Here is a 26266-nt window from a genome sequence, read left to right as displayed (position 1 = left end):
TGGTTGCTAAGTGGTCCATGAGGCTTGGCCACCAACGCTGCCTGGCTGGTGAGCCACAAGGCTGGTATGAAGATGGTCACTGCCACCATGGTGGTGACACCTGGAGGAGACCTGGACCTCACCTCAGCACACCTGCTCACTGCTGTCTTCTCATCTATGTTACAGCTGAGTGTTGAATGAACAGAAGATTAAACACTCCCCCCCTTCCTCCCACACACACACACACACACACACACACAAACAATCACACACACAAACACAAACAATCACACACACACGCACACACACACACACACACACACACACCCTACTGACCAACCTGGGACCTGTCTGCAGCTGAACCACCAAGCTGATCTAAACACCTGCTACGAGGAGCTGCTAGCTCCACCCTGCCCTCTGAGTCTATTCCTTCTACCAGAGCTGGAAGACTTATATTGTTGATATTCAGTGTGTTTGATTACCAAAGGCTTCATTGTTTTGAATGTAATGCTGGATAAACAGTGGAGAGTTGTATAGTATCTACCTAAACTGGGACATAATCTGCTGTACTATGTTGCCCTCTACTGGTGGAGAAGAAAACTGTATAAATGAAATTCAGGAGCATGTGAGAGATAAACAATAATATACCACATCATGACATAATATATAATGTTTTATTAGAACAACAAAAACTAGAGAGCTGAAAAAATCTATAATCTATATAATGTATATATAGAGCATTAAATTATTATCTAGATATTCAGAATGAATTCCCTCCTATTGATCTTTGTTCTATGTACATGGATGCTCATGTTCGAGGTTGTTTTCCTTCATGACAGGAAGGTTGTAAACACACCCAATGTGCTGTTCTACTGTTCCAGATAGAGGTGGTACCAGCTCTAATGACTGTGCTGTTCTACTGTTACAGAGGCCTTCACTGGTAAGATCCTCAGAAGGGGGAGAGTGCAGCCATTACCAATGTATGGAAACACTCTCTCAGTGAAGGTGTGTGTGATTGTGTGTAGGTGTGTGTTTCTATCAGGGTCAGAGAACGACAGCTTTCCTCTGTCCCAGTCCAGCTGCACTCTGATCCTCTGGGCTTTCGGGCTCTCTATGAGATCATCTGATGTCTCATATATATCTGATGGGGATATTGCAGTGTATTCACCATTATCATCAACCGAGATCCCCCAGCGCTCCCACTGTATCCTCTGGACAGACTCTGTTGCCACACCCAGGTACCAGACTTTATGGTCTCCAACCTCAACATCCCAGCTGTGTGTCCCTGAGGTAAAGCCCTCAGAGCCCAGGACCCATCTACAGTCCTCAAACCTCTCTGGGTTGTCAGGAAGCTGCTGTCTCTCCTCACTGTATCTCACACTGGTCAGATCCTCAGACAGGATGAGGTCTGGGTGGGCAGTGTTGGGGTCCAGAGTCACAGGAGCTGAGGAGAGACATCAGGTTTGTGTTGATGCAGTGTTTGATGTTTACACCCTCACCCACCAGGAGTTGACACTGTGACAAACCCAGTAATGATGACTGTACATAGGCTACTGAACAATGGTCATGTTCAGTTTTTATCCTGTACTGTCATGTCATGGATTGTTTATGGACAGGTATGATCATGATGAGACAGATTGTGATCAGTAATGCAGGATAAAGCAGGTACAATATTGAATATTAATATCCTAACATGATCAAAAACTCACTGTATGTGACAATGTCCTGCATCTTCTCCCAGACTCTGAAGGTCAGGTTGCCCAGGTGTTTTGCCACGTCTATCAGCGCTCCTGAGACCAGCTGTGGATTCGGCAGAGTGGACTGGGCTCTGGAAGAACATTCTGGAGTCAGAGCTGCTGTGGGGTTGGGTTCACAACCACAGAGAAGAGAGAGACAGGAGGCAGGTCACTTACCTTTTCACTGTGTCCTTGTAGTTCTGTGTAAACACAGAAGATGAAGTTAGACACTCATAAACACACCCAGCCAGCCATTCCATATGAACTTAGAGAGATCAGTCCTGACCTGAAGGAATGAGATGTCTTCAGTTCTCAGCTCCTCCTCTATGGCTCTGATTGTGTATGAAAGTGTTGATATCTCTCTGCTCAGCCCCTCAATCTTCTCCTTCATCACCTGACTCTTCTGCTTCTCCTCCTTCCTCAGTGCAGATATCCTGGCCCCTTCTCTTCCTCTTGTAGAAACTGGTGAAGCTTCTTAAACTCCTCCTTAATCTGCCTCTCTGTGTGCTGGGTCTGGATCTGGAGACATGGGGGTTCATACAGAGGTTTAAGTGACATTTGTTTTACATCAAAACTGTGATGTATTATTTGATTAATAAACTATTTTACCTTAATGTGCTCTGCCGTTTTGTCACAGGTTTGTTTAACTTCCTTAAAGATCTTCAGCTTCTCCTGTAAAGACTTCAGAGCAGGTTTGAGTTCCTCCTGGGATGAAACAAAAAATGTTTGAAGGAAAAGTGTTTCATCCACTGATTTGACTTTTTTGGTTCTGAGATGTGTCTGTCTGACAAAACCTAGTAGAAGGAATGAGAATAAAAGTTTTGACAGAATGATGGAATATGATTATCCACATCGTCAAACATATATCTAAGATATAAGGATTCTGATCAGAGTTTATTATATATCTTATTTACAAAACATACATCTTGTTCTTACTATTCATACCTTGAGATCCTGTGCAGCTTCATCTATGGGTCTGAATCTGTGGTTGGAGTGTAGTTTAGAGTCCCGACACACCAAACACACTGGCTGTTTATCATCCAGACAGTAGAGCTTGAGTTTCTCACTGTGCACACTGCAGAGCACCTCAGACCCTGCTGAAGCTCTCTGACGTCTCTCCTGTAAGAAGGACTCACACAGGTTCTTCAGAGCCAGGCTGAGGGGAGGGGAATTCTTTGATGATTTTCTTCTGCAAACTGGACATTTATTTTCTTTATTCCCCTTCCAGTATTCCTGCAGACAGGCTTTACAGAAGCTGTGGCTACATGACAGTAAGACAGGATCTTTAAAGATGTCACAGCACACAGGACAGGAGAGATCCTCCTCTGGGAGAGACAAGCTGGATGCCATTTTCTCACCCAGTCACACCCTTTTGCTGTAGTCTGAAGTTTACTTTCACTTTGGTGTCAAACTGTTTAAAACGAACTTTGATTCAGTCAGCACAGCAGTGAGTTAAAGTCTCTGTAAATGACAATATTTCCTCCTGTAGTTGTGTGAAGCCAGTATCTCTCTCTTAGTGTGAGTTGTGATTTTAGTCCAGTTTTGTCTCAGAGCAGTACGGTGAATCTCAGAGCCTTTTGTTGAGCAGAAAAAAACTGAACCCTGCTTACTGTACTCGGACAGTTGAGTCACGTAGTAGGCGGGGCTTCAGGAGACCAGGAAGTAAGATGTATCAGTGTCATAGATCAGTGTGTATTGTAGTAACCGCAAACTGAGTGACGAGATCTCTTGCTCTTAAAAAAGAAAGAAAACAGTCTCCCTGGTAGCCGTGGCAACATGTAACCACAGAGAGGCAGAAATTATGATCTCTTGGGGTTTCTTTACCAACCTTGTATATGTAGGGTGACCAGATTTGAGTTTGTGAAAAATAGGATTTTTAGTGCTTCTGTGGCTTTCAGTGGTTGTTTAATGCTTGTTATATTAAAACAATAATGATAACCAATACAAAATTCTACATAATAAATTGTTTATGGTCACATATTAACATAAGAAAATTAAGACACCTTTCAGTCCTCCTCATTTATTCAACAAAGGCGGCAAGGTGCTCATTGTTGCCAGATTGAAAATGCTATCATACCAAAGGCTCACAATCATCGTATTTGGAGGATAATTATCGTGCACCTGGCAACGCTGAAAAGGCGGTTGACCAATGACAGTTCTCTCTACGATCAGAGCTAGCGCAAGAAAGTGGAACTTGAGATACCCTTCCAAAACTTGTAAGGCCGGGCGTAATAATTAGTTTGTGAAAGACCCAGAAAAAAAACAATATCCAACGAGGCAAAATCCTGGACGATTTTGGAATCCCTGCCGGGCACGTTTTTTAGGTCTCAAAAAGAGGACATGTCCGGGTAAAAGAGGACATCTGGTCACCCTATGTATGTGTTGGTGTATTTCAGAGTGTATGGATGACATTCGTATGGCTTGCCAATTCCTGTGACTCTGTATTGCTCAAAGTGTTCTCACAGTAAAAGTATTACTGTGAATACCATGCATGTCTATGGACCGGGGGTTTAGCCCACAAGCCGCTGGGTTTTGTATTGAAGTCAATGCAGCCAGGGAGGGGAGGACGGAGGCTAGCTGTCCTCAGGATGTGGTTCTCCCACAGACAGTGCTGTTGACTTACTGTACACCTTCAGTTCTATACTGTGTATTTTAATTAAAAAAACAATGGTGACATGAATATATTTTGTATAGTTTTATCTCAAATGTATAACCTTTAAAAAGTTTCACAATGTTTATTTTGATGACATGTCACAGAGGAGGATGCTCCTCCCCTTCCTCCCTGAGGAGCCTCCACTGGTGTCGTGTGACAGCCTCGTGTCGGCCTCTACTCTGTCCTGACCTCCACTGGTGTTGTGTGACAGCCTCGTTTCGGCCTCTACTCTGTCCTGACCGCGCCAGGGAGACCCATGTAGCTGGAGGATTTGGGAGGATCCGTCACGTCCACAGCCTCCAGACCGATGAGGTCAGCCGGTCTCACCATCCCTCCCTGGGGACACCTATAGGAGAGAGACCAGAGCTGGTGAATCATCGCCCACCTGCAACTGTGGTGGTCTTTCACACAGGGTTCCACCAGAGCAACACAACAACAAAGCTCACAGATCACTCTCAATGGAACGCCCATGCTGAAAGATTTAGAGAAATCTCACTGTTTCAATGTTTATACGGCTAATTGAACTGTGAGCATAAATACTTGTAACACCTTTGATAGGCTGTCAATCATCCAGATGTGTTCTTTCTCACTCTCTCCTTCTATCATTTCTCCTTCTTCTCAAGTCCATCTGTGTAGCTGTCTTCATTCATCTGTCTCTCTCTCCCTCTTTTTCTCTCTTCCTTTCTGGCTGTCCACTCGTCCTCTTTCTCCCTCTCTCTCTTCTCACACCAGTCCTCGACAATCATCATCTCCCTTAAGAAACTCTGGTTTAGAAATAGTTTTGTCCAGGAAATTCTGCCCTAACTCAAAAAGTTGTGAAATACAGATAACACAGAGAAACACATTGGTACAGTTTGGGCAAAATAACTGTAATAATTGTGTTAGCAGTCCCATTCTCAGGAGACCAGAGAATGGTTAGAACATATTAAGTTCTGAACTCATTAAGTGATTTCTAAAAAGCATTAAGAACACAAATAAAGTTGAGGATCTGTCTGTCTACCCCCCACCCCTGTTTCACTGACCCCCAAGTTCTGCTGGAACTCTCCTGTTCCAATGCTGAGGGGGGAGGGTGTTACCATACAATGAGTCAATACTTTGGGGGTTCTAGTAACATTTATTTGTAGAAAAAGTAAAACTCCACTCTTCCTGTCTGTTCCATGTCCCTGTCATCAGTCTCTCTATCGTCTCACTTCTTACGGCTGTAGAAATGTGCCACCTGTATCATACCATTCTGTCTGGAGCTGCAAGCCAGAGAAATGTGAAGGTGGAAAACTTCATGTAGAGAGAAAGAACTCATGAGCCAGTCCAGAACCCAGAGCCCATCACTCACACAGACTCCCTCAGGCTGTGCAGGAAGCTGTCTGTCTGCTGCTGGGGGATCTCTCCATCCAGGTGGGCCAGGTAGTTGTACAGACCCACAAACGTGTGAAAGGGGATCCGGGCGGCACCCCCCTCCTAATCCTCCGTCAGGATCTCACACGCAAACTTCAGCGAGCTGATGATGGTCTGCACACACACACAGGAAAATGCACGGACACACACAGCTCAAGAAAAAGCACAGGACATAAAGACAGTACATGACTGCTCTCATGTGGTGAATACTATAACTACAACAAAGATACACTGGCTCACTGACATGAGACAAAGTGATTTACAGCTACAGAGGGTAGACAGGTAGAAGAGGTGAGACAGTCATTTAGGGGAGACAGGTAGAAGAGGTGAGAAAGTCATTTAGGGGAGACAGGTAGGAGAGGTGAGACAAGTAGAAGAGGTGAGACAGTCATAGGTGAGACAGGTAGGACAGGTGAGACAAGTAGAAGAGGTGAGACAGGTAGAAGAGGTGAGACAGGTAGGACAGGTGAGACAGGTAGAAGAGGTGAGACAGTCATAGGTGAGACAGGTAGGACAGGTGAGACAGGTAGGAGAGGTGAGACAGGTATAAGAGGTAAGACAGTCATAGGTGAGACAGGTAGGACAGGTGAGACAGGTAGAAGAGGTGAGACAGGTAGGAGAGCCGTTGAGCTCCGAGCTTCTCTCCCTTCCCAGAGTGCTGCTGTCCAGGACAAAGTGAAGCAGCTGCAGGTGGTAGCAGCTCTGGTCAGGATGGTGTTTCTGGGGCTTGGAGAGCAGCTGGATGTCTTTATGTCTTCTCCCTCTCATACTGAAGCACTCTGCACTTCTCTAATGTTCATAACCACTCACACACACACATCATCCTACTCACCAACCTGGGACCTATCTGCAGTTGAATCACCAAGCTGAAGTTAAACACATGCTACAAGGAGCTGCTAGCTCCACCCTGCCCTCTGAGTCTAGTCCTTCTACCAGAGCTGGAAGATTTCAATTGTTGATATTCAATGTGTTTCATTATCAAAGGCTTCATTGTTTTGAATGTAATGCTTGATAAACAATGGAGAATCGTATCGTATCTAAACTGGGACAACAATCTTTAAACTGTTTACTGGTGGAATAATCTGCTGTACTATGTTGCCATCTACTGGTGAAGGAGAGAACTGTATGAATCAAATTCAGGAGCATGGGAGGAATAAACAATAATGTCACACCATGAAATAGTTTGTTTTATTAGAACAAAAAAAACTCATCAAGGAATGTGCTGCTACATGGCTAAACTATTATTCAAAAGAAGGAAAGCTATTTTGGAGACAGGTGCTATGCTTTTATTTATGTTTACATTGTTTGATTTAATATTGTTGGTGGGGTTTTGTATTTGAATAAACAGTTTTGTTTTAGTTTTTTTTATTGTAAAGGTTATTATGCTTTTTTTTGTTTCGGTGGTTTATTTATCTATTAAAGTGCAGTTCTATTTACTTATCTGCTTTTATCTGCTTTCGGTGTCTATTTGCAAAAAAATGTTTAAGGCAATGTTCATGCTACATATGGATTCTGACATAGGCTACAGCCAGGCCACAACTACAACCGGCTCACATCTAAATCAACATCCCTCCCCATCCGTCCAACTGTACATATTTCTCAACATTATCATCTGTCCGTGACCGTCCATGGAAAACAGGGACTGCCCTCTCATCCCTGCTGTCGGCCGTCCATGCGAACAAGGGCCTATAAAGTTTTTGTTTTTGCTATCATAATCGGTCTATTAAGAACTTCTTTTAATGGCCCATATATGTGTGCTTAACAGCCAGTCAATTTATGATGTTTAAATAAATGTAGACCTACTTTGTGCTCAATGCTAACTTTACCATATAAGATAACCATGCAAAGATCGAGCTGCATCGCCGTCCATCCATGCAAAGACTCAGACTCTGACTCAGACACTTATTCTGGCTCTTGGCCTTGTGATTTTAACTTTTCAAGGGAAAGGTTGACTTTATTAATGAGGTCTGATTTAGAAAAGACCATGATGATGTAGGCCTACTGCCTTGGCCTGCATGTGAGCCTTGCTGCAAATAATACAACCTACAGTTTATTTCTTGGGACACTTTGTTGATGGTGTCGTTAACATGCATTATCATCCAGTACCATTAGCTATAATTAGTTACAGTATAATTGCAGCACATTTTCCAAGTCCGGGATGCAAGCTCCAGATAAAACAAGCAAATAATGTATTTTTGGTTGTCACACTTCGTATGCCAAATGAGGATCCTTACTTCATGAACTGGATCTGAAATGGAGGAGGACCTATTTCTTCCAGCTGAGGCATGACAGTACTTCAGTATCTTGTTCCATCTTGTTTTTAAGCATTGTTTATTTGACAGTGTTACAAATTACATCAAACCAATGATGAAATGACTTATTGAAAGGCACATGCTCCTCTCTGCATACACTCAGCATTATAAGCATTATATCAGCAAAACAGCATTATCTATATGGAATGCACTGCCGGTCCTAGCACATACGGCGCCCTAGGCGAGATGTATCAACAGCCCCCCCCCCCCCCCCCCCCCCCCCCCCCCCCCGGTACGGTTAATTAATGGATGAACTTCGGAATTTGCCGCCCCCCTCTGGATGCCGCCTTAGGCGGTTGCCTATGTCACCTATGCCTAGGACCAGCCCTGATGGAATGACAAATCAGTCATTTGAAAACACCTTGTAAATGGCACAAGCAAGCTTCTAGCACTGTGACTGATCGGTTTCTAGGCTTGCCCTCTTTTCAGTGACCTTTTACCATTGCTAGTACCCGGATTGTTTTCTTGATGGGACTTATTGAAATCTATTACAATTTTGATGAGATCTGGCCCAGGAAAATCCATGGCAAGGATGCCATGAAGGGCAGGTGTAGTTGACAACTCTTTTAGGTTCTCAGCCAGTTTTTCATTGATGTTCTCAGCAATAGCCTTTGGGGTGAGCCAAAACTTCCCTTTCGGCATGCCAGTTCCACTGGAGTAGGTAAGTATCAGATCCAGTTCCTTTTCGTCAGTGTCTGCTGTTTCGCAATTAAAGTTCATTTTGGTGTTTATGTAACGTAAGACCAAATTCAATTTATCTTGAATGTTACCGACTTTGTGTCCCCCTTTCTCGTGTGTGGTGGAAAAAGGTATTCCAAAATCAAATGCATCTTTTAACATTACAAATACAATTTTGCCTCTCACCTCCATCATTTTTGGAGATCCAGCCTGGCTTTGATCCTTCAAACTGGGGTATATATACTTTTCATACTTTAATGTTTTGAGCAAGGTCAGTGTGTTTTCCTTTACATCCTTCTTATGATACACTGTAGGCTTTATTCTAATCAAAATAGTTTCATATTTATGTTCTTCTAAAAATTTTACCATGTCCTGGAATACTGAAGACAACAATTTCTTTTGTCGGACTATACCGTGAGTAAGAATCATAGTTTCAGGACTCTGGTGGATATTCCACACCCTGAGATCAAAATACCGAACACCTGCCCTAAGCTGAGTTTCCAGGTTCCATGATTGGCACTCCACAGCAAACCCACCATAGAGAGCTAAAGAATCATGTGTGCCAGGTATAAACAGTTTAGAAAGTTCAATGTCTTCCCTGATTTTTGTCATCCATTCTAGGTTTTCTTCTGATTTTTCAAGTGTTTCTTGGTCATTGAAGTATTTTTCTGTACCATAGCATCCATGATAGAATGTCCTAGACAAAAAGATAAGGGATGGAGTTGGTGTCATTTTTGTGCCAGAAAGTGAGTGAAAAAACGTGACTTAGAGGTTAAGAAATCCAAATGAATCACATTTACAGTATTTAATACTCACAGGAGCAAGAGGATAATACAATTTATCTGTTTACTGTGAAATGTCCTGCCATTCATTTTCATGGTGATCCAGGCCTTACTGTTGAAGAGACACAAGGAACATTCTTTTTTAGTCTTGTGACAAATGAGTAAGTGTTGATTTATTTTCACTTCATCACTTTCACTAATAACATGACATCGTATTGTACTTAAAAAAATACTATGGTACGGTGGCCCTGAAGTGCAAATGACATCCACTAAGATGAAAGCATCCCCCAAATGAAAACACTCCCCCCCAATACGAGTCAACTCCCCCCAAATAGGATGACGTGCTTACCTCCCTCAAATACAAAGGTACGCTCCCCCAAATGGGAACGACATTACATTAACTCAAAAACACATTACATTTAACTCAACTTAAATGGTTGGTACTGGTACTACACTTTGTCGCTGAATGGATTCAGTAACTAACAAGATATTATCTTAAGAAAAAAATTATGACAGAAGTACAAAATGCAATAGCCTGACAGAGTTACGCGCAAAGGGACATTTATTTGGGTATGGAAGCATGTAGCAAATAGAAGGCTACTTATGCAAAAGCATAAATTGCATGTTAAACTTAAAAATCGAAAGCCAAACAACTATCCTGGTCCACGTAACTCATTGTGGCATTTCGTTATTCTGTCGTGGACAATTCGTTTTTTCTTCTGAAAAGTCCTGCTTCCTTCAAATGCGTTTTTAGCGCGACAAAAAGCCACATTTATGACGTCACAAATATGGAGCCACCTTTTTTGGTCTGTACCTTTGTCACGCCCCAACATTTAGTTAAGCTAAGACACTAGTTTAGCTGTGCGCTGCTCTATGTACTTCCACGGGAATTACAAAGAAAAAAGTTTGGAAGTTTTTCAAGGATATATTGAAAACAGACCATGGTCATAAATGCAGTGTTCCAGGCTGTACAGGGAATGCTGACACTTTGTTGTCTTCCCACATTATTTGTTGTGTTGACACAGGTTTTTAAAACATCATTCAGTATTGGCTTTCCATACTTTTAAAAGGCGGCCGCTTTGCCTGCCTCGTCCAAGCCCCCACCCCTTGCTCCTACTTGAAATGCCCGATAGACCTGTTAATAAGTAGAATGATTTTCTCTCTCCAGTAAACTCTTCCCTACTGTTGCATTGAGTAGTCAATCTAAAAAGCTCAGTGTTATAAGCCACACAATAGCAATCAGATTGTCTTTCTTGTATGGTCGAGCAAGCGGTCAGTGACAGCAACATTTTTTAATATTAAGACTGTCATATCGAACCAAACAGTGAACCCCTAGAAAAGCCTACAGTATAGGCTACAGGCTACAGGCTAGCCTACAGTATAAGCTACAGGCTAGGCCATTCTGTTTTCAGGGTGATTTTGTAACATCTGTCCAGTGACGCATTTACAACAACGTGCTGTTAATGTGCTGTTAAATAATCAAATAAATACAATAAAAAAAATAGGTTTGCCTCAATATGACACTGTATACAAATGTGCTTAATATCTTTTCGAGAAACATCGAGAAAACATTTTCATGTCTTTTTGCAATGAAACGCTTTGCTTTCAATTTGAACAATATGTTCAAATCACTTAACATCTATTATTAGGATTCCTCGGTCAGGAGGAAACCTATTGTAATTGTTGGTATTATTTTTATTATTATTATTGTAATTTATCTCATGAACACATTGGTAAAAAGTTTGGACATTTGGTATATTGATACAACATGCCACAACTACGGCCCAAACACACACTGGCCCACATCAGACCATAGGGGGCGCCACAGGCCATGCCCAAATGTCCACTTTTCAAAGTGATTGCATTTCCACCCCATTGCTCCAATTCTTCTGAAACTTGGTGTGCATGCCTCATTTTTCATGAGGAACAAAAAATCCTCAAGGACCCTAAGGTCCACAATGATGGATTTTCCTGTACAGTGATAATTTGGGGAAACCTTCAAAATACATCTCCTACAAAAAAGGTGACATTGACTTGAAATTTTTTACAGATATGTATCATTGACATATTTAAAAATATTACTTAAGACAGTTGAATCAAATACAACATCAACAATCATCAAACAATCATCAAAGAGTATTGATGTAAATGTCCACATTGCCTCAATAAGTTTGTGTCACTAAATCAATGATGGTTTTTCAAACCTAATAGGCTTTAAGATGACACCACCCTAAAGTAACCCGCAAGGTTTCACTTTGATATGTGAAAATATGACTGAATTACAGCTGTTTGAGCTTGGACCAAGTCTGACAATGCTTGCCATTGGAGAAACATCTTATTTTATTATCCAGTTGATGACTGAACATGGCAGATTCCAGATCTGGCAATGGCTCAAATGGGTGAGATGTTGTGCTGGTAAGCGAAGGGTTGTAGGTTCAAAACCAGTCAAAGGAAAAAAAGAGCGGTTTCTAGTCTTCCGGTCAATCCTCCGGTTGTAAAACATAGCGATGAGTGTTTATTTGAGCCCATAACAACACTCCGATCATCTGTTTAGCGAGACTGTGTAAACCACTGCAAAACAAGCCATGTTCACAACAGTAGCTAGCTACTTGGAGTCTACGCATGGTAGTGTCAGATTCACTACCAAATTAGCTCAAATGAAGTATATTGATTGTTCAGCCTGTTCCCTGTTGCGCAAATTCATTTCAGGAACCTAAGACAGGACAAATTGCCACTGATGCTAGGCATGATTTGAAATTCCCTTATATGACAAGTTATGGCACCCCAAGCAACCTTTTTAAAGCACTACGAGTAAGCTATTCTTTACAGCAGCAACCCAGTCATCCCGTTGTCCCGTTTTTATGTCCCATATATAAATAGGACTAAATTACAGCTGTTTGAACTTTTAACAGATCTGACAATGGGTGCCATTGGAGAAATGTCTTAATTTCTTATTCAAAAACTGAATAATCTAATGTCTAAGTCTGTTAATGGCTTGGTAGAATGAGACGCAGTGCTGATGTGTGAAGAGTAATGGGTGCAAATCTGGTTAGAGATACATTTTTATTCTGACAGGAATTACAGTTTCAAGTCTTCTGGTTAATCCCAGTGTGACTATCTTTTATGTCAATTTTACAACATTTTGCCATTTTGAAGGAGGAATCCGCCATTGCTGCTTGCAGCTATTTTTATTGCTGGTAATGCTCACAAAAGTGATGGAGACCCAGAGCATTCAGGGATCCAAAGATCCAGAAAGTTAAATTTATTTAAGGAGAATCATTTTGATTTTGAAAACTTTGTATGGATCAGCAGTTTAGACTATTTTCAAAGCAAACCATATGTTAAAAATGTTGTTATTATACAATTTATTTGGCTTTTTGAAATAGTTTTCGTAAAATCTTTAGAGAAAACCAAGGCATCAACAGATATCCATGTCAATTTAATATAATGCACTGTATAAAGATCTAGATGTAACAATTCTAATAGAAAAAAAGATTATTGCTATAATAAAATGAAAACACATATTGAAATGTTATGAATTTCTAGAGGATTAAGAATAGTAAAAAAGAGAACATAATAAAAATGTCTTATGATTATTATTAAATGAAAGTGACATTACCTGTCTTGCACAAATAACTGGACCAGTAACAAAGGAGTCCAAGAGGGATGAGACAAGTCAAGTGAAGAGGTGCCAGGATTAAAATATAAAGTGGAATGGACTAATTAGTGGGTGGGCAAAACGACAGTGACGGTTGATGATAGGAAAAATACCTCTTATCACCCAACCCTACTATGCATAATAACTGGTTTGGCAGTTTCTAAATACATACCACAGATAACTTTTACAACCTGAAGAAGTTGGTTCCTGAAGATATGTAAGCCACAAACTGTGCGATAGAACAATAAATAGTCAAATGAAGAGATACTTCTTAGTTTTCTTATACACCTCACAGTTCCATTTAAATAACTCCTCACTTCTATCACATTATGGTGGAACACAATTTACATGGCAGTTATATGTATTGCTTGCCCAGTAATGTGTGGCCAATCCGTGGCTGAAGGTTTTTAAGTGACGTTCCTATGATAGATAGATAGATAGATACATACATACAAACGTTATTGCCACACAACAATGTTGGTGGTATTCTTTTGTCATAGGTAGCTCAGTCCAGTGAGGAGGGGGAGGGGGTAGGGAAAAAAAAATAGAAAAAGTCCAAGAGGGGGAGAAGCTGTTATTGAGGCGCGTCGTTCCAGTTCGCATAGATCTGTAGCGTCTTCCAGAAGGCAGAAGTTCATAAAGGTCATGGCTTGGATGGGAGGAGTCTCTGATTATGTTCTATGCACGATTTAAGCTATTCTCAGCATACAAGGAGAGGACTGATGGAAGGTCAAAACCAATAATGTTGGAGGCTTTGGTGACCACTCTCTCCAGTTTCATCTTTGTGCGACTGTATCCAGTGACACGGAGCTATGTCGATGTTCATGGCTTGCAGCCTGGAGAAGAGAATGAGTGGATCAAAAGTGTTGAAGGCTGAGCTAAAGTCAATGAAAAGCATGTATCGTCTGGTGGAGAGGCAGGCCCTTTCTTGAAGCGGTCATCTCCTTCAGACTTCTCCACACTGACCTAGGGTTGTTGGTAGTGAGTTGATTCTCCAGTTTCTTAGCATAAACAGACTTTGTTTTCCTGATTGCAGAATGTAGTTCATACTTGGCTATCTTGTTCTCCTCCTTGTCACCTCTTTGAAACCTCTTTGAAATGCAGAATGTTTTGCAGCAACTTCTGATCCAGTGGTTACTAGGGGAAAAATCGGATAGCTCCTTATGGCTAGTATGTGCATTGGGATTTTTACATATTAATAATATCAATATTTGTCAGTTAGTTGCAAAATGGTATGAATTTACAATGAACAATGATTGTACAGTTTTTATTGTGCTATAGTGTTAACATTTAAGATATGGTATTAATGTTTACATAAGGCAAGGAGTATACTTTGGGGCCAATCAGAAAAGCTGCGGTTTTGTTAGTTTTATTATTAGGATTCCTCCGTAAGAAGGAAAACTACTGATTGTTGGTTGTAACTGGTGTTGGAAAACACATGTAGTAGGGCAGGAACTGGGCAAAAGGTGCTGGTGTGGAAAGTCCCCAAAATTGTGCAGAATGGGCAGAAAATATTAGATGGCATTGTATCAAGACCCAATTGGAGAAGAAGCCATAGGATATTTACAATTGAAATCGGCCAATAAATCTGATTTAAAAGTTCAGGGGTGTAATTTATTGGATACAAAGCCCCTACCCTCACTCATTGGCTTGAAAAAAGGCTGGTGGCCTAGTAAGCTATATTAGTAGTAGTATTAGCTGTGGCCAAACTATCCACTGAATGGTGAGTAGCCATTCAGTGACTAGTTTGGCCACAGCTTATTAAATACTACTGTTAAAAGAAAAAGGTCTTCTTCTTCAGAACTATAAAGTTCAATCAACCAAACACAGCTTGACCATTTTATCTTATTTTTTGGCACAATGAAACTAAGGACTAGTCTTACACTTTTAAGAAAGCATGGGCCTGCTCAAAGCAGTTTGGTGAGGGATGCCCCCTTCATAGACAGTTGGTGACAGAGAGGGGAATACCATAAGCTAAAAAATTGCTTTACACATCCTTTAGTTGTAAACCAATACTTTGATTAAATCACAATTTCATATGAAGACTCTTGACAATGTTTAGTACACAAATATGTCATGTCAATTTTGAAATAGTTGGCAATGTTGAGGAGGAACCCACCATTGCTGCCTGCAGCTATATTTAGGGTTCCTCGGGTAGGAGGAAACCTGTAGTTATTTTTAATATTATCATTATTAGGGTTTCTCCGGTAGATTATTGGTGGTATTATTTACATCAAAGTGATGCCATTTGCGGCCCATAAGTCCCAGAAATCTGAAATTTAGTATGCCTTATTTCTCAAGGGGAACAAAAACGCCCCAAGAACCTATAACAGTCTGACATGGAAATCGACACCATACTGTTGAAATGATGAAGATGGGTTATGATTATGGATTTAAATGATTGAAAATAAAACTCTCAAATCACCCCTTTTAGTATTGTTCTATATTACTGGAAATCGTATGTAAAATGTGGGTGCTTAATTTTATTACCACTAAACGATAGAAGATATTGAGCCTGTGTGTGATATCTGGGTGACAGGAGGCTGAGGAGTGACGGAAAAGGCCACCTGGAGGTAGGTATCTTCCTTCGCAGGCAGAGACCTGAGTTCTGTTTCACAGTCAAGTTGCACTGTTTTTTGGCCTTACGCCCAGACTCTGTCAGCACTAGCCCTAAGTGGGGAGGTTTTACAACGAGCCTCATTGTGTAAGCAGCGTGAGCATCGTAATTGTGGAACAGTGCGCCTCCTCCTAACTGTGGTGGACGCGGCCGGCAGAGCAGACGCTGTCTGCTTCCCGCTTGGACAGCGGGTGATAAAGAAAATAATCATTTTAAAAGAGAAAAGCCTGTACATCTCTGTGAATCTGTAGATCTCTGTGCGTCTGTAAGGCTTGACAGAGAAATGAACCAGTAATAACCTGGGCACTCCAACCAGGAGATAAAGTGGGGTTGTCAGGGTGAGAAGTCTGATAAATCTGCAAAAAGCCACACTTTTTCTGCCTCAGACCGAAAATCATAAAGTGACATATAAAGACGGGAGCAGGCTCTGGGGGGGGGGGGGGGGGGGGGGGGGGGGGGGGGGGGGGGGGGGGGGGGGGGGGGGGGGGCGATTGACCAAAATGCCTGCCCAAATGGAATGCTGTGCCCCCTCAAAATAATAATTTTGCTCTGTCTCTTTCTCTCACTGTCAAATTTCTCTCTCTGTGACACGCCCAGCTCGCTCTCTCCAGCTGAGCAGCGGCTCTCAACACACTCATACACACACTCACACACACTCACACACTCACTCATACACATACTCGATCACACACACACACACACACTCACAAACACACACTTACACACACATTCATACACTTAGACACACATTAACACAGACTCACACTCTCTGTGTCTCTCTGCCTCTCGTTGTTCTATGTTAGCTGTGTTAGTTTTGCTGAGCTGCAGACGCAGGCTCTGCGGAGAGCAGTCGCTCCTGCAAAAGAGAAGAGAACAAGTGTTTTTCATAAGCTGGGAGAAAGGGTGTGTGTATGGAGCAGTGAGTACAGGGACATTCCCCCCGAGGCAAGTAGGGTGAAGTGCCTTGCCCAAGGACACAATCATCACAATCGTCATTTGAGAAGAGAGAGACAGGAGGCATACAGAGAAGACACAGAGACCACAGAGAAGAGAGAGACAGGAGGCAGGTCACTTACCTTTTCACTGTGTCCTTGTAGTTCTGTGGAGATAATACTTGTTTGTGTGTATGACGTCATTGACATTTTAAAAGGCTTTTTAGAACAGAAAGGCACTTAAAAAAACTAACACCCAACAGTGTGTATTTTCTTGCCTCCCCTTTTGAATTCAGAATTCAAATTACTTGACAAAAAATTATATCCTGAGAAAAGTGGATTTTGAGGGGTGAAGCTCCATAGACCTCCATTCATTCTGCACTCGCTCGTTAGTGCCCTCATATAACCAGTTCAGAACCCGGAGGTTTCCCGAGTGGCAGTTGTCCCCATATTAGATATTCTCTGGTCGGGACACTGGTTGAAAATCTGTTTGTGTGTGGTGTGCTGTCTTTGTCACATCATGGCACACCACACACTATAGGTGCAAAACGGTTAAATCTAGCAGTTGATTTCTCTCTTTTTAAAAATATATTTTTTTAAATGTTTCCCTGGTAGCAGTGGCACCATGTGACCAGAGGGGCAGCACATTTCTCACAGAGGTAGAAATGATGATCTCTTCTGATGGAAATGTGTATAGATGTCACACCCCCACCCCTTTGAACTTGTTTTTTTTCGTCTGGTTTGTTCTGTGTTTTGTGTTGCGTCCCTGAACGTACCCCGTTCCGGTTGCCGGGCAACAAACCTGCTCTCAGCTGTTCCTCTTCAGCCATAAACACACCTGATCCTGATCATCATCACTACACTACTTAAGCTGTGGCCTGATATCCAGTCCCTGCCGGATCGTTACACGTACTTGTACGTTGTGCTAGTGTGTCAACCTATGTAACCAGTCAGTCTATTTTGCCTGCCTCAAACTTTTGCTTGTTTTTTCAGTCTTCTCACCCTGGAATTCCTCCACTCCCGCCTAGCCACCAGTACTCACTGACCTGCACGTTCGGCACCACCATCCACCTCTCATCACCTGTACTCACCTGTCTTCACATCTGGCAATACCCTTCAGTTTTTTATCACCAATAAACATCGCCCTTTTCACCACCTACCAGTCCAGGTCTGCGTTTGGGTTCAGTCACTGGGAATTGTGACAATGGACCTATCTTGCATGTGTTTGTGTGTGTATTTGAGAGTGTTATGGATGACACATGGTTTGTCAATGTTCATAAAATCTCCAGGTCCTGTTGTGATGTGTGGAAAGACAGACACAAATACACTTACACACACACATACACTAATGCACACACACACACAAAGAAAAAAACACTGGAATACTCAACTACCGAATCCAATGAATCTTTATTAAACTGAACAGAAGAGAAAAGAGGACTTGAGTGACAGCCTGGTCTCTGAACAATCTCACCTCTGTTCACAAAATACAGAGGTGTGTGTGTATGTGTCAGCTAGATGAATTGCAGAAGGAATGTGGTTATTCTAACATCAGATGGATTGACGACAGATGACCTGTCACCTGACATGAGTAAAAGCAGTTCCCGGCTTCTGATCCAGGATCAGATCTCCAGCCTCCTCCCAGTGATTAATACTGAACTGCAATGAGAGGAGGCTGGCCTTACACCAGTGGATACGAGCCAGCATCTCTCTCTTGCTCCAGTCACGGTGGCACTAGTAGACAGACTTATCTGTACTCTGAGAGCTGTGCAGCTCAGTCCTGAAGTTATGGTTATGGTTATTGGTGTGATAGGTGGCCCTTGTGTAAGTTTGTATGAGACACTCTCTCCCTCTCCTCAACTCCTTCTATGTCTCCCTCCTCTGTATCTCATTATGTTATCTCTCTCTCCTCTCTCCACTACCTCTCACCCCTCTCCCTCATCTGTCTTTGTCTTTTCTACCCCCTCTGCCTCTTTCCCTACTATCCCTCTCCTCTCTCCCTCCCTCCTCTCTTCCCACTCTCCTTCCTCTACTCGTCCCCTCTCGCTCCACTCTCTCCCTCATCCAATCCTTCCTCTCTCTTTCTTTTTTCTCTCTTCTTTCTCCCCCTCTCTTCCCGCTCTCCATTCTCTCCCCCTATTATCTCCCCCTTCTCTCCCCTCCTCACTGGTAAGATCCTCAGAGGGTGCAGAATGCAGCCATTACCAATGTAAGGAAACACTCTCTCTGTGAAGGTGTGTGTGAATGTGTGTAGGTGTGTGTTTCTATCAGGGTCAGAGAATGACAGCTTTCCTCTGTCCCAGTCCAGCTGCACTCTGATGCTCTGGGCTTTCTGTCTCACTGTGAGAACAGTGCCTGGACCTGATGAGGATGCTGCTCTGTATTCACCATCATAGAACCAGATACCCCACCATCCACCCTATAAGCGTCCCTTCCTCTGGACAGACTCTTTTAACACACCCAGTGACCAGACTGTATTGTCTCCAACCTCAACATCCCAGTTGTGTGTCCCAGTTGTGAGTTAAAGCCCTCAGAGCCCAGGACAAACGCTTTACGATCAAACCTCTCTGAGTTGTCAGGAAGCTGCTGTCTCTCCTCACTGTATCTCACACTGGTCAGATCCTCAGACAGGATGAGGTCTGGGTGGGCAGTGTTGGGGTCCAGAGTCACAGGAGCTGAGGAGAGACATCAGGTTTGTGTTGATGCAGTGTTTGATGTTTACACCCTCACCCACCAGGAGTTGACACCATGACAAACCCTGCAATGATGACTGTACATATCATGTACGTGGATGTCATTGTTATTCTATATGCGTTGATCAGGCTGTATTTAACATCAGGCTGGTATTGGTGTGAGATGTGGTACAGCAATACAGTACAGTGAGTTCTGGACCAATACAGTACATTAATTAACAATGGTCATGTTCAGTTTTTATCCTGTACTGTAATGTCATGGATTGTTTATGGACAGGTAGGATCATGATTAGACAGATTGTAATCAGTAATGCAGGATAATGAAAGTACAAAATTGAATATTAAGATGATTACTTGATCAAAAACTGACTGTATGTGACAATGTCCTGCATCTTCTCCCAGACTCTGAAAGTAGGGTTGCCCAGGTGTTTGGCCACGTCTAACAGCGCTCCTGAGACCAGCTGTGGATCCGGAAGACTGAACTGGGCTCTGGAAGAACATTCTGTAGTCAGAGCTGCTGTGGGGTTGGGTTCACAACCACAGAGAAGAAAGAGACAGGAGGCAGGTCACTTACCTTGTCACTGTGTCCTTGTAGTTCTGTGTAAATACAGAAGATGAAGTTAGACACTCATAAACACACCCAGCCAGCCATTCCATATGAACGTAGAGAGATCAGTCCTGACCTGCAGGAATGAGATGTCTTCAGCTCTCAGCTCCTCCTCTATGGCTCTGATTGTGTGTGAAAGTGTTGATATCTCTCTGTTCAGACCCTCAATCTTCTCCTTCATCATCTGACTCTTCTGCTTCTCCTCCTTCCTCAGTGCAGCTATCCTGGCCTCCTCTTCCTCTTGTAGAAACTGGTGAAGCTTCTTAAACTCCTCCTTAATCTGCCTCTCTGTGCGCTGGGTCTGGATCTGGACACATGAGGGTTCATACAGAGGTTTAGGTTACTGTAAAAACAGTTGCATATTATTTTATTAATCAATCTTTTTTACCTTAATGTGCTCTGCTGTTTGATCACAGGTTAGTTTAACTTCATTAAAGACCTCCAGCTTGTCCTGTAAGGACTTCAGAGCAGGCTGGAGTTCCTCCTGTGATGATACACATAACATTTTAAGGAAAAGTTATTAATCCTCTCATTAAAGGTTCTGAGAGGTGTCTGTTTGACAAAATCCAGTAGAATAAATGACAATTAAGGTTTTTACAGAATGAGGTAATAGGATACTTCACATACAATAACATATAAGGATTTTGATACTTACAAAGTTTATTTTACATACATTTTTTATAGAAAACCAAACATCTTGTCTTACTATTCATACCTTGTAATCCTGTGCAGCTTCATCTATGGGTCTGAATCTGTGGTTGGTGTGTAGTTTAGAGTCCCTACACACCACACACACTGGCTGTTTATCATCCAGACAGTAGAGCTTGAGTTTCTCACTGTGCACACTGCAGAGCACCTCAGACCCTGCTGAAGCTCTCTGACGTCTCTCCTGTAAGAAGGACTCACACAGGTTCTTCAGAGCCAGGCTGAGGGGAGGGGAATCCTTTGATGATTTTCTTCTGCAAACTGGACAATTCTTTCTTTCTTTTCCTTCCAGTATTCCTGCAGACAGGCTTTACAGAAGCTGTGGCTACATGACAGGAGGACAGGATCTTTAAAGATGTCACAGCACACAGGACAGGAGAGATCCTCCTCTGGGAGAGACGAGCTGGACGCCATTTTGTCCCCCAGTCACACCTACCTGCAGAACTTGCCGTTGTCTGACGTTTAAATTGGGGTGAAAGTGTTTAAAACTTACTCGGATTCGGTCAGCAGTGAGTTAAAGTCTCTGTAAATTACAGTATTTCCGGCTGTTTTTGTGTAAATGCAATATTGATCTCTCTTCTTAAGGTGAGTTGTGAATTAGTCTTATTTTCTCTCAGAGCAGAACTTAAATCTCAGAATCTGTTGGTGAGCAGAGAAACACTGAACTCTGCTCCCTGTGTGCTGACATGTAGTAGGCGTGGCTTCAGGAGTGCAGGAAGTAAACTGCATCAGCGTGTATTGTAGTAACTGCAGACTGAGTGACAGGCAATCTCATTCAAGAGAAGTTAATCAACACAACTTGTAGTGTTGATGTGTGTTGCATTATGTTGAATTAGAGCAGAAATAAGCTTCAATATGACTTGTGTATCTCCCCCCTCCCCCATTCCATTCTGTCTCCCTCCTCTGTCTAACTATCTTATCTCTCTCCAACAAATCTCTAACCTCCTTTCACCCTTTCACCCCTCTATCTCCTCTCTCCAATCTCCCCCCTCCCTGTTTCAGATGGCTGCTAAGTGGTCCATGAGGCTTGGCCACCAACTCTGCCTGGCTGGTGAGCCACAAGGCTGGTATGAAGATGGTCATTGCCACCATGGTGGTGACACCTGGAGGAGACCTGGACCTCACCTCAGCACACCTGCTCACTGCTGTCTTCTCATGTATGTTACAGCTGAATATTGAATGAACAGAAGGTTGAACACCCCCCCCCCCTGCTTCCCCCCACCCACACACACATCCTACTGACCAACCCTCGTTGATTTGTGTCGTCATCTCTACATTTTATTATGCTTTTATACTGCTGATTTCTAATAAAGTTATTTGAATATGCCCACCCTTCAGAGTTTGGAATGTGATGGTTGATAAACAGTGGAGAGTTGAACTTTGTCTAAACTGGTTAAACAAGGTTGAAAGAATCAACTGGTGGAACAATCTGCTGTCCTCTTCCTCCCTCTAGTGGTGGAGAAAACTGTATGAATTACAGTGAACAATCGAGAGCTTGAGACTTAAATAACAACATTCCGCATCATTTCAAAGTTAATAATATTTTATGAGAACACAAAGCAACTACAACTTCTAGAGTCAAAATTAATGTCCAACAACATACAAGTATCACAACTGAGTAAGGTCACTAAGCATTTGATTTAGCAAATATTTGTAGAAAAAAGATACAATGCTTTTCGTTATAGTGGACATACACATTGCAGTATTAATAGGCATTATATCAATACTTTGTTCTGCAAGGCTAAATTACTTCTGATTTTAGACACAGATGCAGTAATACATGAAAACACCACACTCCCTAAAAGTAACTCATTCCTGTTGATCTTTGTTCTTTGTACCTGGATGCTCATGTTCGAGGTTGTTTTCCTTCATGACAGGAAGGTTGTAAACACACCCAGTGTGCTGTTGTACTGTTCCAGATAGAGGTGGTACCAGCTCTAATGACTGTGCTGTTCTACTGTTACAGAGGCCTTCACTGGTAAGATCCTCAGAGGGTGGAGACTGCTCCCATTCCAAATGAATGGTAAAAGTCTCTCTCTCCGGAATATGTGTGTGAATGTGTACAGGTGTGTGTTTCTATCAGGGTCAGAGAATGACAGCATTCCTCTGTCCCAGTCCAGCTGCAGTCTGATCCTCTGGGGTTTCTGTCTCACTATGAGAGCAAAGGATAGAGATCCTGAGGATCCTGCGCTATATGAACCATGAAAGCACTTGATTCCCCTGCGTCCACCCATTTTGACCCCCTTCCTCTGGATAGACTCTGGTTCCAAACCCAAGTACCACTCTGTACTGTCTCCAACCTCAACATCCCAGCTGTGTGTCCCTGAGTTAAAGCCCTCAGAGCCCAGGATCAACAGATCACAATCAAACCTCTCTGGGTTGTCAGGAAGCTGCTGTCTCTCCTGACTGAGTCTCACACTGGTCAGATCTTCAGACAGGATGAGGTGTGGGTCGGCAGTGTTGGGGTCCAGAGTCACAGGAGCTGAGGAGAGACATCAGGTTTGTGTTGATGCAGTGTTTGATGTTTACACCCTCACCCACCAGGAGTTGACACTTGGACAAACCCAGTAATGATGACTGTACATATCATGTATGTGGATGTCATTGTTATTCTACATGCATTGATCATGCTGTATTCAACATAACAGGCTGGTATTGGTGTGATATGTGGTAGAGTAATACAGTACATTAAGTAACAATGGTCAAGTTCTGTTTGTAGCCTGTACTGTGGTGTCATGTTATGAATGGGTATGATCATGATCATAGAAGAAAGATTGTGATCAGTAATCAGCAGGATAATGTAAGTACAATATGAAATATTAAAATGATAACATTATCAAAAACTCACTGTGTGTGACAATGACCTGCATCTTCTCCCAGACTCTGAAGGTCAGGTTGCCCAGGTGTTTGGCCACGTCTATTAGCGCTCCTGAGACCAGCTGTGGATCCGGCAGAGTGGACTGGGCTCTGGAAGAACATTCTGGAGTCAGAGCTGCTGTGGGGTCGGGTTCACAGCCACAGAGAAGAGAGAGACAGGAGGCAGGTCACTTACCTATTCACTGTGTCCTTGTAGTTCTGTGGAGATGCAGAATATGAAGTTAGACACTCATAAACACACCCAGCAAGCCATTCCATATGAACTTAGAGAGCTCAGTCCTGACCTGCAGGAATGAGATGTCTTCAGCTCTCAGCTCCTCCTCTATGGCTGTGATTGTGTGTGAAAGTGTTGATATCTCTCTGCTCAACCCCTTAATCTTCTTCTTCATCATTTGACTTTTCTGCTTCTCCTCCTTCCTCAGTGCAGCTATCCTGGCCTCCTCTTCCTCTTGTAGAAACTGGTGAAGCTTCTTAAACTCCTCCTTAATCTGCCTCTCTGTGTGCTGGGTCTGGACCTGTAGACATGGAGGTTCATACAGAGGTTTAGCTGACCAGAGTTTTCAATGTAAAAATGGTTTCATATTATTTTATTGATAATTTGTTTTTACCTTAATGTGATTTGCTGTTTGATGACAGGTTTGTTTAACTTCATTAAAGACCTGTAGCTGATCCTGTAAGGACTTCAGAGCAGGCTGGAGTTCCTCCTGGGTTAAAACAAAACATGTCAGGAGTAAAAGTTGTTCATCCTCTCATTTGACCAGCTGGATCTGAGACGTCTCTCTAATAAAACTCAATAGAATAAATGAGTATCGAAGCAGAGAAACAATAAATCATCAACACTTCAAAAATATATAAATATTGAACATTCTAATATTAACAAACATTATATTGCCAATAGTATGTGGAAACTGCTCAGTATATGGACAGCTCTCATTCTAACATCAAGAAATGTACATAAATTTGGTTCACGCTGTGTTTCTATAACTGCCTTCACATTTCTAAGAATGCCTTTTATGGACAACTATGGAACATTGATGCAGTATTTACTTCCAGTCAGCCACAAGAGCATTACAGGGAATGGGAACTGATGTTGGTTGATTAGACCTGCTCAATGTAGAAAGTGAGGTCCATACAGAAATGTTTTGTTGAGTTTGATGTGGAAAACCTAGACTGGCCTGCACTGATTCTTGACCTATAGTATAGTACCTATGACACATATTTGAGATAAATTCTAACCATCTGCAAGCCAAGTCTAATCATCCAACATCAGTGCCCATTATTTCTCCACACACTCCAACATCTTGTGGACGGCCTTCCCAGAAGAGTGGCAGCTGTCAGAGCTGCAAAGGTGGAGCTAACTGAAGCTTAATGTCCATGGATTTAGAGTGGGATGTCCATACAGGTGTGTCTACTCAATACGTTTACCCATATTAATTAGGCCTAAATAACAAATCTGTGTCTACTCTGTCATACCTACTCAATCATACCTTGTGATCCTGTGCAGCTTCATCGATGGGGCAGCAGTCACGGTTTTTGTGTTTTTTGGAGGTCTGACACACCACACACACTGGCTGTTTATCATCCAGACAGTAGAGCTTGAGTTTCTCACTGTGCAGACTGCAGAGCACCTCAGACCCTGCTGAAGCTCTCTGACGTCTCTCCTGTAAGAAGGACTCACACAGGTTCTTCAGAGCCAGGTTGAGGGGAAGGGAATCCTTTGATGATTTTCTTCTGCAAACTGGACAATCTCTTTCTTTCTTTTCCTTCCAGTATTCCTGCAGACAGGCTTTACAGAAGCTGTGGCTACATGACAGGAAGACAGGATCTTTAAAGATGTCACAGCACACAGGACAGGAGAGATCCTCCTCTGGGAGAGACGAGCTGGACGCCATTTTCTCACCCAGTCACACCCTCCTGTTGTAGTCTGAAGTTTACTTTCAAAACGTACTTTTAAAACGTACTGATTAGGTCAGCAGTGAGTTAGTCTTTGTAAATGACAGTGTTTCCTTCTGTAGTTGTGTTAAGGCAGTATTTCTCTCCTGTGTCAGTTGTGATTTTAGTCCAGATTGATCACAGCAGAAAGGTGAATCTCAGACCCTGTTGATGAGTAGAGAAACACTGAACTCTGCTTCCTGTATTCACACAGGTGAGTCACGTAGTAGGCGTGGCTTCAGGAGTGCAGGAAGTAAACTGCATCAGCGTGTATTGTAGTAACTGCAGACTGAGTGACAGGCGATCTCATTCAAGAGAAGTTAATCAACACAACTTGTAGTGTTGATGTGTGTTGCATTATGTTGAATTAGCAGAAATGAGCTTCAGCATGACTTGTGTATCTCTCCCCCCCCACCCCATTCCATTCTGTCTCCCTCCTTTGTCTAACGATCTTATCTCCAACATCTCTAACCTCTTCTCACCCTTTCACCCCTCTATCTCCTCTCTCCCATCTCCCCCTCCTCTCTCCCTGTTTCAGATGGCTGCTAAGTGGTCCATGAGGCTTAGCCACTCACCAACCTGGGACCTGTCTGCAGCTAAACCACCAAGCTGAAGCTAAACACCTGCTACAAGGAGCTGCTAGCTCCGCCCTGCCCTCTGAGTCTAGTCCATCCATCTAGGAGGATTGGAACTGATTTTGGGTGATTAGACCT

The 26266-nt window shown here is 42.7% G+C and overlaps 4 protein-coding genes across 6 annotated transcripts; all 4 read right to left on the bottom strand.

The window, feature by feature from the left end:
* Positions 1-823: 823 nt before the first annotated feature.
* Positions 824-25746, bottom strand: LOC124464258 (E3 ubiquitin-protein ligase TRIM35-like). Of its 3 annotated transcripts, XM_047016253.1 has the most exons (7): positions 25109-25746; positions 24230-24325; positions 23906-24136; positions 23797-23819; positions 23593-23711; positions 22660-23226; positions 824-903 (listed from the first exon to the last, which is right to left on the bottom strand). In XM_047016253.1, the coding sequence occupies exons 1-6, from the start codon at positions 25511-25513 to the stop codon at positions 22682-22684; spliced, it is 1419 nt and encodes a 472-aa protein (XP_046872209.1). In that variant the 5' UTR covers positions 25514-25746; the 3' UTR covers positions 824-903; positions 22660-22681. The 3 variants fall into 3 exon arrangements, with proteins under 3 accessions (XP_046872209.1, XP_046872208.1, XP_046872210.1); XM_047016252.1 differs by lacking the exon at positions 824-903 and having other exon boundaries at positions 22267-23226; XM_047016254.1 differs by lacking the exon at positions 824-903 and having other exon boundaries at positions 22267-23226; positions 24281-24325.
* Positions 873-3291, bottom strand: LOC124464259 (nuclear factor 7, brain-like). Its single transcript, XM_047016255.1, is given in 7 exon segments — positions 873-1423; positions 1689-1807; positions 1893-1915; positions 2002-2154; positions 2157-2234; positions 2325-2420; positions 2661-3291. Coding segments are annotated over 7 exon segments (1419 nt in total). The 5' UTR covers positions 3066-3291; the 3' UTR covers positions 873-878.
* On the bottom strand, positions 8063-13222 carry LOC124464263 (1-phosphatidylinositol phosphodiesterase-like). The gene is made up of 3 exons (XM_047016258.1): positions 13152-13222; positions 9567-9644; positions 8063-9447 (listed from the first exon to the last, which is right to left on the bottom strand). The coding sequence occupies exons 2-3, from the start codon at positions 9626-9628 to the stop codon at positions 8481-8483; spliced, it is 1029 nt and encodes a 342-aa protein (XP_046872214.1). The 5' UTR covers positions 9629-9644; positions 13152-13222; the 3' UTR covers positions 8063-8480.
* LOC124464262 (zinc-binding protein A33-like) lies at positions 18919-21194 on the bottom strand. The gene is given in 8 exon segments (XM_047016257.1): positions 18919-19254; positions 19257-19414; positions 19803-19921; positions 20007-20029; positions 20116-20346; positions 20428-20523; positions 20755-21020; positions 21023-21194. Coding segments are annotated over 8 exon segments (1125 nt in total). The 5' UTR covers positions 21159-21194; the 3' UTR covers positions 18919-19158.
* Positions 25747-26266: the final 520 nt, after the last annotated feature.

This window comes from Hypomesus transpacificus, unplaced genomic scaffold (assembly GCF_021917145.1).
Source record: "Hypomesus transpacificus isolate Combined female unplaced genomic scaffold, fHypTra1 scaffold_333, whole genome shotgun sequence".
Lineage (NCBI taxonomy): Eukaryota > Metazoa > Chordata > Actinopteri > Osmeriformes > Osmeridae > Hypomesus > Hypomesus transpacificus.
The sequence above is the reverse complement of the archived record's forward strand: the minus strand, read 5'-3'. Positions and strand labels throughout refer to the sequence as shown.